We start from the raw sequence: 16632 nt of genomic DNA, 5'->3' as shown, positions 1-16632 counted from the left end.
CGGAAGAAGGAAAAAAAAGAAACTGCCACCACGTGACATTCCTTCCTGTTTCCACCTACAAGGAGACTGGAAAATACTGTTCTTATGCTTGGTAGCTGTGTGTAAAAACATCAGGGTATCTCTCACCACAGGTGCATGAAAGATTGGTATTGGGGCACACCGAGTACCCTCGCCATAAGCATCACTGCAGGGTATCTCAACCTCGGCAATATTGACATTTGGGGTCAGAGAACTCCTTCTTGCGGGGGGCCACCCTGTGCATTGTGGAGTGAGTTTAGCAGCATCCCTGGCCTCTACCCACCCGCAGCAGTCCCTTAGTTATGACAACCCAAAACACCTCTAGACATGGCTAAGTGTCCCTTGGGAACATCTTCCCCACTGCCTGTTGAGAAATACTGTTCTACTGTGTGTAGGAACTGTGTTAGTCTCCCGGCAGGAGACAAAACCAAACCATAAATGAGATCATTTCAGACAATGATAAGTATGAAAATAAAATATGATAAAAATAAAATAGGGTAAACAAAATAGGGTTGGGAGGAGGTACTGTGTATGTAAAAACGCTGAGAGGGGAAAGAACGTGGCTTGTTCTAAGAGGACTCTGAATGCAGCTGTGGTCGGCAGGGCAAGTAGACGGAGGTGAGGCTGGAGCGGAGGTAGAGGCCTGATGAGGTCTCGGGAGTCTCATCTGAGGTGCAGTGGGAAACAATTGCTAGACTTTAAGCAGGGAATGCTGTGGTTTCTGAGAGTGTGGACCTAGGGGCGGAGACGGGCAGGGAGTGGTGACAGCAGTCCAGGTGAGAAGGGTTTGGCAGTGGCAGTGGGGCTGGAGAGAAATAAAATTGAAGGAGGAAGAGAACTAAGAGGGGAGACGGTTAAGGCTATCTTTGGGGAAGCCCAGCTGGTGTCAAAGAGTGTCTGTTTTCTACCCGCTGTGAAACTCACTCCAGCCCATTACAGATTTGTCCTGCATGTTCCTGCGTTAGTTTCCTGTGGCTGCCGTAACAAATTACCACGTACTTGGTGGCTTGGAACAAGCTTACTGTCTCACAGTTCCGAAGGCCAGAAGTCCAAAATCAGTTTGGCTGGGGTGTGCAGGGTCCGGCTCCTGTGAGAGGCTCGAGAACCTGTCCCTCGCCGCTTCCAGCTCTGGCGGCTGCAGCGCTCTGCTTTCTGCATCTGTGGTCACAGCGCCTTCCCCTCTTCCGGGTGGTATTCTCTCCCATTGCCTCTTTCTTTTAAGGAGACCTGTGATGGCATTTAGGGCCCACTCAGATCATTCAGGATAATCTCCCCATCACAAGAGCCTTAACTTCATCACGTGGTTTGCCATATAAGGTAATATTCACTTTTTTGCCAGAGGAGAATATTCATAGATTCCAGGCATCAGGACATGGACATCTTCTGGGTGGCTGTTTTTAGTTTTGTAGTGTTGGAAATCACTTTTGGCTATACAAGGAAAGACGAAGTCATATGTTTAGAGATCAAGGTGGAAAGCAATACTGTGAAATAAATGCCACTTGGTAAATTGATTAGAGAAAGAAATGCTAAAAAAAAGAAAATGGTATTTTCATTAGTGGTGTTTCAAGAATTCTAGGAAAGGAAGGCTGAAGAATAAAAAAAATTCAAAAGGGCTTCATGGCCTTCAAATAACTCATTCTAGATATTAGTCAAGGCATAAAAGGACTGCTGTATTTACGCATTGCATCGTGGGCCCTCAAACGTAAGGTGTGTCACGTGTCAGTTGGGCCTGGCATGGCCGTTCAGCTGTGGTGGGATGTAGATGGGAGGGATGGTGAGAAGGCAACGGACAATGGGATGGGAAGGCAGAACCAGACCAAGCCTGAGAGGTGGAGCAGGTGCATCCACGTGGCTGTGGCTCTGAGGTCCAAGGAGGCTGTGAGGTCTCAGCAGGCAAACACAACAGCACCGGGACCACAGCATGGGTCTTTAGAGATCCAGGCAGGTTGGTGGCATCAGGACAGCACCATAGAAAGCAGTTAAATTCCAGGTTCTAGACTGGGGTTCCAGGTAATCTACTTACCAGTACTGGGGTCCAAAACAGAGCCCGGCAAGCAATGAGGATGACTAACGCCAAATTCTAGATGCTCAGCTAGAACTTCTTAAGTGCAACTTCCTGGAGTCTGGAACTTCAAGGTACATTTACAAGTAGGGACAGAGTCTGACAAAACTCTTAAGCAATTGATAGCAAAGGGCAAGAATAACACTTCTGTGTTTGAACCTATAATACAGCCTAAGATATAAAGAAGTCATCACTGGGACTTCCCTGCTGGCGCAGTGGTTGAGAATCCACCTGCCAATGCAGGGGACATTGGTTCGAGCCCTGGTCTGGGAAGATCCCACATGCCGCGGAGCAACTAAGCCCGTGCGCTGCAACTACTGAGCCTGCGCTCTAGAGCACGCGAGCCACAACTACTGAGCCCATGAGCCACAACTACTGAGCCCGCCTGCCACAACTACTGAAGCCTGCCTGCCACAACTACTGAAGCCCGCACACCTAGAGGCCGTGCTCTGCAACAGGAGAATCCACAGCAATGAGAAGCTCATGCACTGCAACAAAGAGTAGCCCCCCGCTTGCTGCAACTAGAGAAAGCCCGCGCACAGCAACAAAGACCCAATGCAGCCAAAAATAAATATATTAAAAAAAAAAAAGAAGTCATTACTGACAGGGGGAACATAACTTAATATGCAGTCTAACTAAATCCATGGAATACGTGTCTATTTATAATAATAGGATTTGCTAAACACCCTCACCGGCAAGGAGAGTCGTAAGAACTAAGAAGCAGAGCTCGAGAGGCCTTCAGTGTAGTATAAAATACACGACACGGGAGCCAGACTCTATAGTCCAAACCTTGGCTAGTACATGGCAATATTTTGGTTAGCAAATTATAGCTAATTTGTGTATAAAAACTAGAGTAATATCTGGGGAACCAGGACACCTAAATTCTAGACTCAAATCCTAGCCCTGGATCTAACTATCCATGTTAACTTGGGAAAACTGCATACACTTTTGAGGCCTCAGTTTGCAAACCTGGACAACTGAAAGGGCTGAGGACTAAGAATACTTAAATGTATACTTTAAAGTGTTTTCTGGGAATCTTTCAAATCCTTATGCTCTTCAAAGAGCACCTGGACTTTCCCCGTGCTGTACAGTCTGCACAACTTTGCGAATCACTGTGTTATCTTAGTTTATATAGTAACCCTGACCTAAATATTATGATTCCCATTTCGAAGGTGAGGAAATGTAAATCTAGCAAGTTTGAATAATTTGTACAAAATCCCATGGCTAAATTAGTGCTGAAGCTAGGATTATGACTTGGTTCTGCCAATTCTAAAGCCGTGTATTTTCTACTTTCTGTATGTTACTCTGTCATTAGACTTCATTTCTGTTCACCAGGCCAGGATCACAAACAGTATCTATATCCTTAACCAGGTAGATCGCACTTCGATATTTCTAAGTTGCTACTTGTTCAGTTCTCTCCTCTGTCAGCACTCCCTTGCCTTGTTATTTACGGTGCTGTCAGCCCATATGGTCTAACTCCCATTTCTTACTCTGCTAAATGTCTCCTACATGTCTGTTTTCTAGCAGTAACTCCTTTTATCTGAAATAAAATTCTCACGTACTTGCTCACTTCACCCACTTTACAGTGAAAAAAATTAAATATGCATGAAGTTGGTGCTAAAATGATAATAAATAACAAAGGATAAAACAAATACCAGAAAAGTAAAAACTCCAGTAGTTATTTTCCATTTTCTTTTATATTTAGGTCTTTATGAGACATGGAAGATGGTTTTTCAAGTCTAAACACTGGAACAACCTAAATCGCATTAATATACAATCATCCTCTCCTAAAGGAAACTAAATGAATATTTGAATGGAAAAACAGTATTTAATATTTAGCTTTCAGAATACAGAAACATCTTGGCAAAATTGTGACACCATTGTGTGTATATTTGAGGTAATATTTGTATAATTAGCAACTCTCGCAGCAATGGGAAACACTGCTTTTTGGATACATTATACATTTCCAAGTGAAGAATTCCACGCTGTTATAAAATAATTTCAGTTCAGTGCTGTGGCAGTTATGCAAATACATGTAAACTCCATTCCCAGATGAACTTTAAAAAAGCAGAATCTTTACGAATTATGTGTTATTAACACAAATGTCAACAAAAATAATCCCCAACAGGTGCAGAAGCACAGTAACAAAAATATAATTATCAATATAGTTGTCTTATGACAGTCAGCTGCAGTACCATCAGGCTTAAAAAAATAAAACTTAAGGTCATTGTTTTTATTTTTTGCTCTTTCTGACTCTTCCCTATAAATATAGTAGCTACTTCTAATCATTTATCCTTAGTTAATCTCTCTACGAACAAACTTGCTGATATTGAATACTATTTTCAAATACACCATTGTCTGATTAAGTAGATTAGTATTATTATTGGAAATTCATCAAAGCTTTTAAGGCTATTTAATGGTTTCATGCAACTTAAAAATCTAAGTTTGGAAGTAAGTGGCTAATGAATTTCTCCTTTTATTGGTGAACAGCCACCATACACCAGTGTTACTATCAGTATCTAGATAAGGTGTTTAACATGCTTATATTTCACTTGAGAGCTAGAATACAGACTTTACAATATATCTGAAACATCATCAAATATTGTGATAATGCCATTATGATAATAGCCTATGTGTGTGGCATTAAAAAAAATATTGGCTGGTCATAGCCAGTATGTTTTTCTGAACTGAATTTTAAGTTTTCTAGAGGCTAACATGATAAGAAATTTATCCTCCTGACATGGTGTATCACAGTCTTCTTTCATAAAGTTCACAGGCCTTTCTTATTGCCTTTCCCTGCACGATCCTGCAAAAAAAAAAAAGTGACAGGTAGTTATAGCAAGAGTGAGAAACACATTCATAAATATGACAAGGACTTTTAAAAAACATCCTCTTTTCTGTGTATAGTTATTAATTACAAGAATAATCAAATTAAAACATAGATTGAGAAAGTCTCAAATTTTAAAAAACTACAAAATGAGTAGTTTTACTTCAAAAAGTGCTTAGAGGGATAAAAAATAACACTTGATAAGTTCACCTTTTCCCCTGCTTTAATCTATTTTGCTTTCATTTCACAGGTTATACAAGGAAAACAAAATTTCTAAAATTTCCCTCTTGCAAACTTAATGAAGATTTTTGGCAAAGAAAGAATGAAGAGAACCAAAAAACCCACATGGAGTGGCCTTGTTTTTTTATTCTTCAGATATTTGCCAATAGAACTGGCTTCTCAAATTATACTCTTTGCTGATCTCAAGACGACTATAATACATGATTTAAAACTGGAGGAAAATGGGATAGAAGTTAACCATAGAGATCATTTGCACGAAGAAGGCAGACATCTACACTGAGAAAAACTATCACAAACAATGGAGTTCCGGGGTTATTGTTGCACCCGGGAAGCTATCAAGCTCTCCTTGGGGCTGAGCATTTCTGCTTTCAGAGCAACTTCAGTAACATCAACTTTAAGCAATCGAGTCAGAAGACAGCATTAGAGGAGGTATATGAGTAACAAGGTACCGCTTTTATGTGTTTACATTTATCTTACCACTTTAGATAAAAAGCACAGCTTTAATGGATCTGCTATTCTGGATAAGTCCCTTAAAGTGAAGGGTGATTTTCCAAAATGAAATTTAAAAAATGGCTAGTGCTGATGGGTTTGTGCTGCTAATGATCCTGAGTACATTCTGGGTTTTCTTTTCTAGAAGAGACCCAGGGCAAACAAGGAAAGGCAAAGACTACATATTTCGAAGGGACTATTTTCTAATATTTATTTAGTGCCTATAACAGGAAGGGGATCAGATGGGGAAATCCAAACAAATTTAAAAGATGTAAAGTGGGATTTGTTTACAGTAAAGAAACAAGCTTTCCTCTCTTCTACCTGTTTCCTTAATGTTTTAACAGTCCTTTATTTTATGATTATTTTATTTAATCAAGTATATAAAATTGAAAAGTTTCCCAATGAACTTTATGATGTAATTCAATTATTGAGGTTGGTCTGACAATTGAAGTAAAATTCATGAAGGACAATTTGGTACAGCTTTTTCCTGTAGATGGTCTACAGCAATCTTTTGCTTCTCAGCTGGGTTCATAAGGTGAATATCAAAGTGTAAGAGTCACTTTTAAGAAAATGGTTCTCATTTAATGACACCTATATCTCAGAATCTTATTCAGGTTCTCCTACTGGACAATGGAGGGTTAAGTAGGTGGATGGGGAAAAAAAATGTTCAATCGAGAAATAACTCGTAGCACCGTACAGTTGTAGAGAGTTTTTCTTGCTTAAATATATTTAAAGTGCTTTCTTGCCCAGGATCTGATTTAATGCTCATGAAATATTATAATCCTCATCTAAGTACTGAAGAAGCCAAGCTGCATGAATGTCAAATGAGTCACCCGAGGTTTACAGAACTGGTCAACCATGGAGCTGAGAGTTTTTCTCATCAAACAGATACTTATCACAGGGAATTGGTTTTATAGGTGGTGAGAGAGGAGACACACCACACAGGGTGGTAAGACACCTCAGGTATTAGCAATGGCAGAAAACCATTCTTTGGGCTGGAGGGCAATGGAGGAGACAGTGTTAACGGATCCCAGGAACGAGGTCCCACCAGGTGGAAGACGCCCAGTGGGAACTGGGACCATGGAAAGAGATGAGGCTGCTGTGGCAGATGCCACCTGAAGTGGAGAGAACAGGAGACTTTCTTGGCTTTCCCCCTCCTCCTGCCTTCAGTCTTCTACCAGTGCCTCCCTTTGGCTGAATCTGCCCAGAATCCAGAGAGCAGACCCCAGAACCCACAGTCCAATGACCAGCACAGGTGAAGGAGCATAGTGGTTAATGATGGAAGTTCTGAAGAAAGATTTCCTGACTTTAAATCCAACTTTGAATGCTATCACTTTTCAGTTCAGTGACTTTGGGTACATTATTTAACACCTCTGGGTCTCGTTTCCCTCATTCACAAAATAGGGTATTAAAATATGTATTTCATCAATAATTTGATGGGCTATGAAGGCGAGAACGCAGATAACATATATGAAGCCATCAGCTAAGTGCTTGGTCCAGAGCACACCCTCAGTAAATGTCATCCATAAGTATTTCAAAAACCTGGATACAAGGCTTAAATGCACCAGGGCCCAACTCTCAGCCTGGCACCTGGCATATCTGGGATGAGGACATTTTTTCAAAGACACAGGTATAAAAACTACTTTCTTGGGAAGGGATTACTCATAAAAACTTCTGAACACCTTTTATCAGGAATGCATAAGCTGCAAACTGAAGCTTTTTTTGGGGAAAGAAAAAGGGTTGAGGGTATCTTACTATCACATACATTCTTGAGGGATTAACAGAATCATTGGCTGTTACCACAATGGGACATTCTCTGCTTCTTTCTCCATCCAGGGATCTAAACGTTTCTGATACCTGGGGCAGAGACCACCGGTGTAGATGCTCATCCTTGTTGACTACACCCTCATCTCACAAATGGGAGGGAAAAATAGTTCTATTTCTAGGCGAGAGGCTTCTAAAATGTTTCTCCACTTTCCATGGTGGATCTTTAAGGATGCGATGGAATAATTCTCATCATGCCATGGTGAAGTCAGCAATTTCGGGACCTCTGTTGTAGAGATGGAGAAAGGGTGGTCCTGCTGAAAATCTAACTACCTACTCCAGAGCATGAGAACTGAGCTCTTGGTGTCCTGGGTCTGGAGCACACAGGATATCTATCCTTCTCTGGTCGCCCTACTGTCAAAGTAGGTCAGTTAAATCAGACATGCAACTCAGCTGGGAATACCAGATTACAAATGTGCATCAGATTATCTCTTGACTGGCTCTAATCAAGGCCAAAGTGGCTGGATGAGAATAAGTCATTCTTTCAGTAAAATTTCTACAGAGGAATTAATACTGGTAATAGTGATAATTATGATAACAGCTATCATTCCTTGGGTGTTTACTATCAGCCAGGCACAACATTAAGCACCCTACACATTCTATTTAATCCTCCCAACAAGCTAGTGAGCCAGGTGTTATTACTGTTCTGATTTTACAGATGAAGAAAAGTGAGCCCCAGAGGGGTGACATGACCTACTTGGGATCACAAAGCTAGTAAGAAAGTTACAGTTATTCCATGCCTGTCTGACTCCAAGCCTATGAATATCGTGCTTGCTTGTCTTGTGCCAGGCACAGTGCTGGACCCTGAAGATACAATGACCACTGACATGCAGGGAAATGAGTCCTGGGACTAAGGCTTCTAATACAGTGAAATAACTGTAGAGCTGTAATTGCTAAAAAGCCCTCATTGAAGGCCACAAATGCTGCCAATTTCTAAGGATAAGCCCAATCTGAAAGCAGAAGAGCAGAGACCCTCCATCTTGGGAGGAATTGAGAGGGCCAGGGTTGCCTCTGAAATGGTCTCTTCCCCGAATTCTCCCCACATGTGGTCAAAGCGGGCTGGGAAATCAAATCAGGTTAGGGGCTGGCAGCCCAAGAAGGAAGGGAAGACAAACCCAACATGGGTGAAGGTAGGGAACTGACTCTTGCTGGACTGAAGGGGAACAGAAAGAAAACCATGGCCCCTGACTCTGTGACTTCAACGATAAAAACGTTTTCTCCATTTCCATCTTTCAACTTAACTCTGGAGGTAAAACATATAATTTGAATGCCTCAGGCTTTGTCCTAAGATATTTCAAACAGTGGGACAGAAGGAGTAGTGTAATGTGGGTCTTCAATTTTTGGCTTTATTTTGGCATGCATATGGCAAACATTCTAAATGGCAAAACTAAATTTTTCCAGAACCAGTCTGGTTTCCAATGCTGCTGTTTTTATGGCTCAATTCTTTTGCTTAAAACTTTACTCCAGCTAGAATGCTGTAAGTTAGCATGTCAGTAATTCTCTATGTTATGATTATTTTCATGCAATATCCCAACCTTCAAGTAAAAATTGGCTTATTTAATCACTCTGCAAAGTCAGGATTAACTATCAATACATCCTCTTAGCTTGCGAAGGGCAAAGAACCCAAATAATTGACTTAGGTAATTAATTACTATTTCAAAAAGCTGAGGCTCGTAAAATGGATGTCACCCACCTGAAGTTCTGAGTGTTCTTTCAGGAGCCGGTCATATTCTTTTGAAAGTCTCTCTGATTGCATCTTCATCATGGTCATGTCATTTTGTGCCTTAGAAAGGGCTAGAGAACATCGAATAGAATTGTAAAATTTTTATTTTAAAATAATTTCAAATTTATGGAAAACTTGCAACACTTGGAGAACTTCTTTGTAGCCTTTACTCAAATTCACCAACTGTTGACAATATGGTACATTTGTAATTGTATTCTCTATCTCCACACATGCACAATCATTTTCTTGAACCATTTGAGACTAAGTTACAGACATCATGCTCCTCTATCCTTAAGTACGTCATTGTGTACTTCCTAAGAACAAAGATATTCATCATATAGTTAGCAAACTCAGGAAATTTAACATCAATACAATACTCTTTATCTAATCTACCATCCATATTCCAGTCTTGGCACCTGTCCCAATTATGTCCTTTTTATCATTTTTTCAGTTCTAGTCCAGAGATCCAGTCCTATATCAAAGATTAACAGTAAGTTGTCATGTCTCTTTAGTTTCCATTAATCTGGAATAGTTCCTCAGCCTTCCCCCTGCCTTCTTCTCCCCTATCTTTCAAGACATTCACATTTTTAAGAATGCAGGACATTTTTTTTTTAATACAATGATTTCCAATTGATTTTGTCTGATGTCTTCTCATGATTAAATTCAGGTTATGCCTCCCACTTACATACAAATATGACATAAATGATTCTGAATGTTTCTCAAGGTATCACATCCAGAGGCCCAACTGCCTCTCACTGGTTTTTCCATATTATAGTTACTTTCCTCCTTGTAACTAAGAAGCAGTGAGAAGACAATTAAGACTATGTAAACATCCTGTTCCTTGTCAAAACTTACCCCCTATATTTAGCATCTACTGATCATTCTTGCCTAAACCAATTTTTGTTGTGATGGTTGCAGAATGGTGATTTTCCAACTTCATCATTCCATCCAAATTTATCAGTCAGCATTGTACTATAAAAAGGAGCCTTCCTTTCTTCTCCATCCATCCATCCATCATCAGTATGAACTAATAGGTTCCTATTTTTTCAATGACCTATAATTCATTACTATACTTAATTTCCCCCAGATTTGGCCAGTGGGAACTTCAGGCTGGCATCTATGTCCTTCGACTATGCCCCCAACAGTTTCTGGCACAAGATGTTCCAGGCTTATCCTAACACCTCCCAGGCTCAACCTGGACTCAGGCATTATAGAACAGAGTTTATCAGAAGGGTCTGCTTTGAAAAAAACTGAGGGTGGAAAAAAATATTTTATCATTTTTACTAAGGGATGGGTGACAATATTTCCTTAAGAATAAAGACAATCACTTTCTATACAAAGTTGAAACATATGGGGTGTATTAAGTGGCACTTAAAGACTTTAACCTCAAGATGATACACCAAATATGGTACATTACTAGTCTTTGTCTACCAAAGAGCAAAATCTAAGTCAGCAAATTAGGTAGAAGTTAAAAAATACATATATGATAAACATTAAGTCAACATATTGTGTAGAAGCTAATGAGCAATGTGTAGAAGGGAAGAGTAGTGTAAGATGCACTGGAGAAATTCTGGAATCCTGAACCTAGCTCTACATACACTTTGCACATGTAGCCTTCACAAGTTCTGCATTTGTAAATTTTTTTAGGTAGGGATTTTTAGGAAAGAAAGTGGGATTTATAAAACTTAAGTCACTTTTTTGGCAAAATGAAATTACAGGTTTCTGTTTTATAAACAGTTTGATTGCCTTCCCTCCTGAGAAGCCATCATATGTTATATATAAGTATGTAAGTCACTATCAACTGAAGTGCCTTTTGTATCAATACTTTCTAGACTATTTTGTCAAATTAAACTCTCTGCATTGTTCTACATCTGCATTGTTCTACATCTGCATTGTCCAATAAATGTTCTAAAACTGTGCTGTCCAATATGGTAGCCACTAGCTTCATGTGGCTACTGAACACTTTAAATGTGGCTAGTGCAACTGAAGAACTGAGTTTTAAATTAAATTAAAATTTTGATTTATTTATTTATTTTTAATTAATTTATTTTGGCGGTGCTGGGTCTTCATTGCTGTGCACGGTCTTTCTCTAGTTGCAGCGTGTGGGGGCTACTCTTCGCTGCGGTGCGCGGGCTTCTCATTGAGGTGGCTTCTCTTGTTGCAGAGCACGGGCACTAGGTGCGCGGGCTTCAGTAGTTGTGGCACATGGGCTTAGTTGCTCCATGGCATGTGGAATCTTCCCAGACCAGGGATGGAACCCGTCTCCCCTGCACTGGCAGGTGGATTCGTAACAACTGCACCACCAGGGAAGTCCCTTAAATTTTGACTTAAATAGCCATATGTAGCTAATGGCTAGCCGTAATAGACAGCGCAGCTTTATAACTTCCTCCACATTACTTCTATAGATCCATAAATCTAAACTAGGTATTAAAAGTTGAATTTGACAATTTTATGTGTCACTTAGTAAAGAAAAGCATGGGTTAGATGTGGAAGAGAGATTTTTGGTAGTTGGTTAGATTTCACAGGGACCACACTCACAATATAAAGATTTATATATTAGTTTTCAATCTGTGCATAAGGCCTTTCCTAGATGATACTTTTTTTTTTTTAATTAATAAATTTATTTTTGGCTGCGTTGGGTCTTCATTGCTGTGTGTGGCCTTTCTCTAGTTGCGGCGAGCAGGGGCTCTTTTCGTTTGCGGGTGTTGCGGGGCTTCTCATTGCGGTGGCTTCTCTTGTTGCGGAGCACGGGCTCTAGGCGCACAGGCTTCAGTAGTTGTGGCACACGGGCTCCGTAGTTGTGGCTCGTGGGCTCTAGAGCTCAGGCTCAATAGTTGTGGCGCACGGGCTTAGTTGCTCTGCAGCATGTGGGATCTTCCTGGACCAGGGCTCGAACCCATGTCCCTTGCATTGGCAGGCAGATTCTTAACCACTGTGCCACCAGGGAAGCCCCCTAGATGATACTTGAAAATACAAAACATGGTGTTATCTTCAGTTCCTTCCTTACTAAAAATGTTTACGAGCCTGGACTTTCTTTGGTATATAAAAAGCAGGGACTTCCCTGGGGCACAGTGGTTAAGAATCCACCTCTGCAGTGGAGGGGACACACACAGTTTCCATTCCCTGGTCGGGAAGATCCCACATGCCACGGAGCAAACTAAGCCCGTGCGCCACAACTACTGAGCCTGTGCTCTAGAGCCCATGAGCCACACATAATGGAGCCGCGTGCCACACTACTGAAGCCTGGCCATGCTTAGAGCCGGTGCTCTGCAACAAGAGAAGCCACTGCAATGAGAAGCCCACGCACTGCAATGAAGAGTAGCCCCGCTCGCCGCAACTAGAGAAAGCCCGCATGCAACAACAAAGACCCAATGCAGCCATAAAGAAAGAAAGAAAGAAAGAAAGAAGAAAGAAAGAAAGAAAGAAAGAAAGAAGAGAAAGAAAGAAAAGAAAGAAAAGAAGAAAGAAAGAAAAAGCGAAGATCTACAACTTAATAATGTCTGAATAGTCTGTACAGTGGTTTTAAAATGTTGGTCAGGAGGTTGTATTGAACAGTTCATCTTAATGTTAAAACGATTATACTTAAATCTTTGAAATGAATAAATTAATTAGGAAATTCAACAAATCTTAGATATCAACTTATTAGTTCCTTATTAAAAGATACTATTTTTCTCATGATTTGTTAGGAGAAAGAATGAGTCAAGTGGAACTACAAATCTGTAGAAGAAGCTAGAAAACCACTTGTACAGTCTATCCAGAAGTTTCTTCTCATCATGACTGGTACGAAGCTTATAACAAAACAACTGCAGGAAATCCTGTTTTTCTCGCACTTACCAAGCTAAGGCATGAACTGTGTTTCTTATTTTATTTTGTATTTCAGTGGATATTAGTAAACCTAATGATTACTATTTTACTGATTTCACTCTAATTAGGAGAGGATGTTACTGTCTGGAAGCCTTTTGGACTGTTTCCTAGTCCTTTCTCTACCTCTCATTTTATAAAAATTACAATATTCTGTTTTGGTTGTCTTCTACCTCCTTCTGGAACTGCCTTCATGACTAAGGGATTATATAAACTTGTTATCTGACATTTGAATATGCCTGTTTTATTTTGAATCATGTTATTTTGGAAACAGCATGTATATGGGAGACATCAGACAAGGAGGCTTGAGGTGATACATCTAAGTCACTATTTCAATTTTCTCATCTGCAAAAATGAGCTGCTATCATTTGCCAGTAGCATTATGGAAATGTTGAGATATTTCATGAGAATACTGGCCAGATTCATTTATGTTCACTGGGAACTTTTTGAGGCAAAAATCATTTATTAATATAAAGAATAACCCCAATTAATGTTACAGTGACATGTAGTAAGCCAAAATGTTTGTGTAAAATGCCATGTAAGCAGGCCAAACATATTTGTGGTTTTCCAAGTGCCAAACTTACATTTATGGAGCTATTTGCACAGTAAGAGGAGTTGGTGAGACCGATGCACTGTGTAAATGTACTGTATCACTATGTTTTCTACCCAGGACAACAGACAATATCAGCTAAGCTCTGCCAGGAAATGTAAGAGAAAATTTTTAGACATATTGGCATGGCAGCTCAAGCTGGCTGCTGTACACTAGCTATAAGGATTGTGCCAGAGAAAGAAATTTTTCAAATTTTAATTTGAAAAATTTCCCTACATCTAGTGTTGATTTCTTTTCAGTTCATTTGGTTCTATTTTTGAGAACTCGAGAGTGTGACATACCAGAGCTCTTCAGTACTTAATCCTCACATGTACTGTTCCTTTACAGGGACCATCACTGGACCGTTAAGCTACAGTAATGCTTCCAAAATACTTGGAAAGTAGACACACAAACTTCTGTTCAGTAAGGGACATAAAATGTGGTTTTAATTATATTATGGTTATTTTTATACAGGCCTATATTGTCAGGTACATGCAGGTAAGGTCTGTTTTATTTATCACTTCAATTATCACCCACTCTTTTTTAACCTCACATCCGTACGTTGATAAGGTGTATTGATTCTACTTCCTTTGTATCTCTCCAATCCATCCACTTCACTCCATCTCTGTTATCACTGTCCTCATCTCTAGTTTAGATTACTGAAATGGATTCCTCACCTTGTTTCTTGGCTACTCTAATTCATTGTCCACAGTAATGTCAAAGTGATTGCTTGCTCTTCTGCCTAAAAACCCTCCAGCAGTGCTCCCCCCACCAAAATGTTAACATATAAACATGGCACATGAGGCCCTTTATGATGGATCCTAGGCTTACTTTTCAACTCTCACCACTACCTCCATCTTATTTTATGCTCCAGCCACAGTGAGCACCTTGCAGTACTTCAAAAAGGCATACTCTTTCAGTTACATGCTACTCATTTTGTTAAAACATCCTTGCCCATCGCCTTTAACCTCCCTGCCTGACTCATTCTCTCCCATTTCATCTGGCTAATTAATGTTTATCCTTTGAAATGTCAAGAAATTATCCTTGATCTTTTCTGTTGGCTTCTACTTCATCTTGAGCTTAATTTTATAGCACTTATCATGCTGAGGTATAACAACGTCCCTACCGGACTGTGGACTACTCAAGAAACAAAGCTGTGTCTTGTCTCTCTGTTCTGGGTACCCAGCACTGTGCCTAGCACATGGTAGGTGCCTAAAATATGTTCCCTGAAGGAAGGAAAGGACAGACAAATGAAAAGTCTAAGCTTTAAGCATCTGAAAAATTCACTTGTGTGGAACCAGTTCATTTTTTGAAAATATGATAAATGTCAGGTAAACAATGAGGTACCACTTTAGTCACTTGATAGGAATCTTGGTTGCAACTAAACCAACTATATCTTTAATGGAAAAAAAATTCAGGCTAACTGGAAGGTCACAAAGCAAACAGACCCTTTCTTGATATTTGATAAAAATATAATCACGTTACAAATATCTCATGCTAATTCAGAATTAAAAACAAAAAGCCAACAAATATTATTACAGAATCCAGTTTAGTTTAAAAAAAAAAAAGAAAACACTGATTCTATGAGGCAGGATATATACAAGATAAGCCTGGAGCACCACGTAGATCAGAAGGGTGTACTCAAAAAATGATAAAGCAAAAAAAAAAAAAAAAACCACAATGATGGGGACACGTCAAAGAGACACAGGACCCAACTGAAGGCGCTCCCAATGGCTAATGCTAAAAAAATGACTTGAGCAACAAAATAAATAAAGAGTAGTTTTTTCTTTTTTTTTTTACAGCCTTGTTTATTCCCAGAAGGCCTCAAAAAACTGAAGCAACAGTCATGCTTTATCCCTCCCAAGATGAATCTTTAGGAAAAGGCAAAAGATTCATTTGATTATGAAGAGAAGCACAAGTATAGATTAAAAGAGTATTAAATTATAATCGACAGTATAAAATGAATACCCACGAATAAATAAATAAATAAATAGGGGTAAGTAGACATATCTGTGCAGAAGAGTTCCAAAAATTTATGTAGATACTCTCACCTCAAGGAGGTAGGGCATAACCCCCACTTCTTAAGCTTGGGCTACAAATAGTGACTTCCTTCCAAAGACTACACTATGGGAAGAGGGGGAAAAAAGTAACTTTGCATAGAGAAACCTGACAAACACTAACCTCCGCCAGGCAATCAAGGTCAACATCAACAGTGATAAGTCATGCTGGTATGTATTTCTGGAATAATGTGATGAAAATGGCACTTTACCCTCTGTGACTTTCCTCTCCAGTCCCATAACCCCAGTCTGACCATGAAAAATATCAGACAGCTTCTGATAGAGAAACATTCTGTAAAATAACCAATACTTCTCAAAACTGTCAAGCTCTTCAAAAATAAGGAAAGTCTGAGAAATTATTATAGCCTACAGGATGCTAAGGAGACATAAAGCTAAATGTAATGTGGTATCCTGAATGAGATCCTAGAACAGAAAAAAGATGTGAGGTGAAAACTAAGGAAATCTGAATAAACTGTGGACTTTGTCAATAATAATATATCCATATTGGTTCATTAATTGTATAAATGAACCATATTAATGTAAGACATGAATAATAGGAGACACTGAGTGTGGGGTATATGATAATTCTCTGTACTATATTGCCTACTTTTCTATAAATATAAACTGTCCTAACATAAAGTTTATTTTAAAAAAGTACAGTGGGAAAAAAACCCACACAAAACACATGTATATAGGACAAGATATAATAAAATTCATTAGGCTATAAGTACTATCTTAGTAAGAAACTATCAAATATGACCCCTTAAGTTCCGTTGTTTTAAATAAACAGAAACTTAATTAAATCTTTCTTTTGTGTAAAATCTTCTGATGTTTTAAAATTATTATATTATGTAGTTAAAACCCCACCAAAGTGGTAATATTAAAAAAAGTCAGTGAGTAGGGAGTGAGGAAGTAGATAAAAGAAAAGCAGATATTCTAGTA

General features: G+C 39.4%; 1 protein-coding gene across 3 annotated transcripts in view; it reads right to left on the bottom strand.

The window, feature by feature from the left end:
* Window positions 1-3758: 3758 nt before the first annotated feature.
* The window catches only part of BCAP29 (B cell receptor associated protein 29), a 40243-nt gene continuing 27369 nt past the window's right edge, over window positions 3759-16632 (bottom strand). For all 3 annotated transcript variants that reach the window (XM_036863000.1, XM_036862998.1, XM_036862999.1), the window contains exons 7-8: window positions 9154-9254; window positions 3759-4886 (exon numbers count right to left, since the gene is read on the bottom strand). In XM_036863000.1, the coding sequence (XP_036718895.1) occupies window positions 4851-4886; window positions 9154-9254 (137 nt within the window). In that variant the 3' untranslated portion in view covers window positions 3759-4850. The remainder of the gene's footprint in view (window positions 4887-9153; window positions 9255-16632) is intronic.

The sequence above is a fragment of the Balaenoptera musculus genome, chromosome 9, assembly GCF_009873245.2.
Source record: "Balaenoptera musculus isolate JJ_BM4_2016_0621 chromosome 9, mBalMus1.pri.v3, whole genome shotgun sequence".
Classification (NCBI taxonomy): Eukaryota; Metazoa; Chordata; class Mammalia; order Artiodactyla; family Balaenopteridae; genus Balaenoptera; species Balaenoptera musculus.
This window is presented reverse-complemented; position numbering and strand designations above follow the sequence as displayed.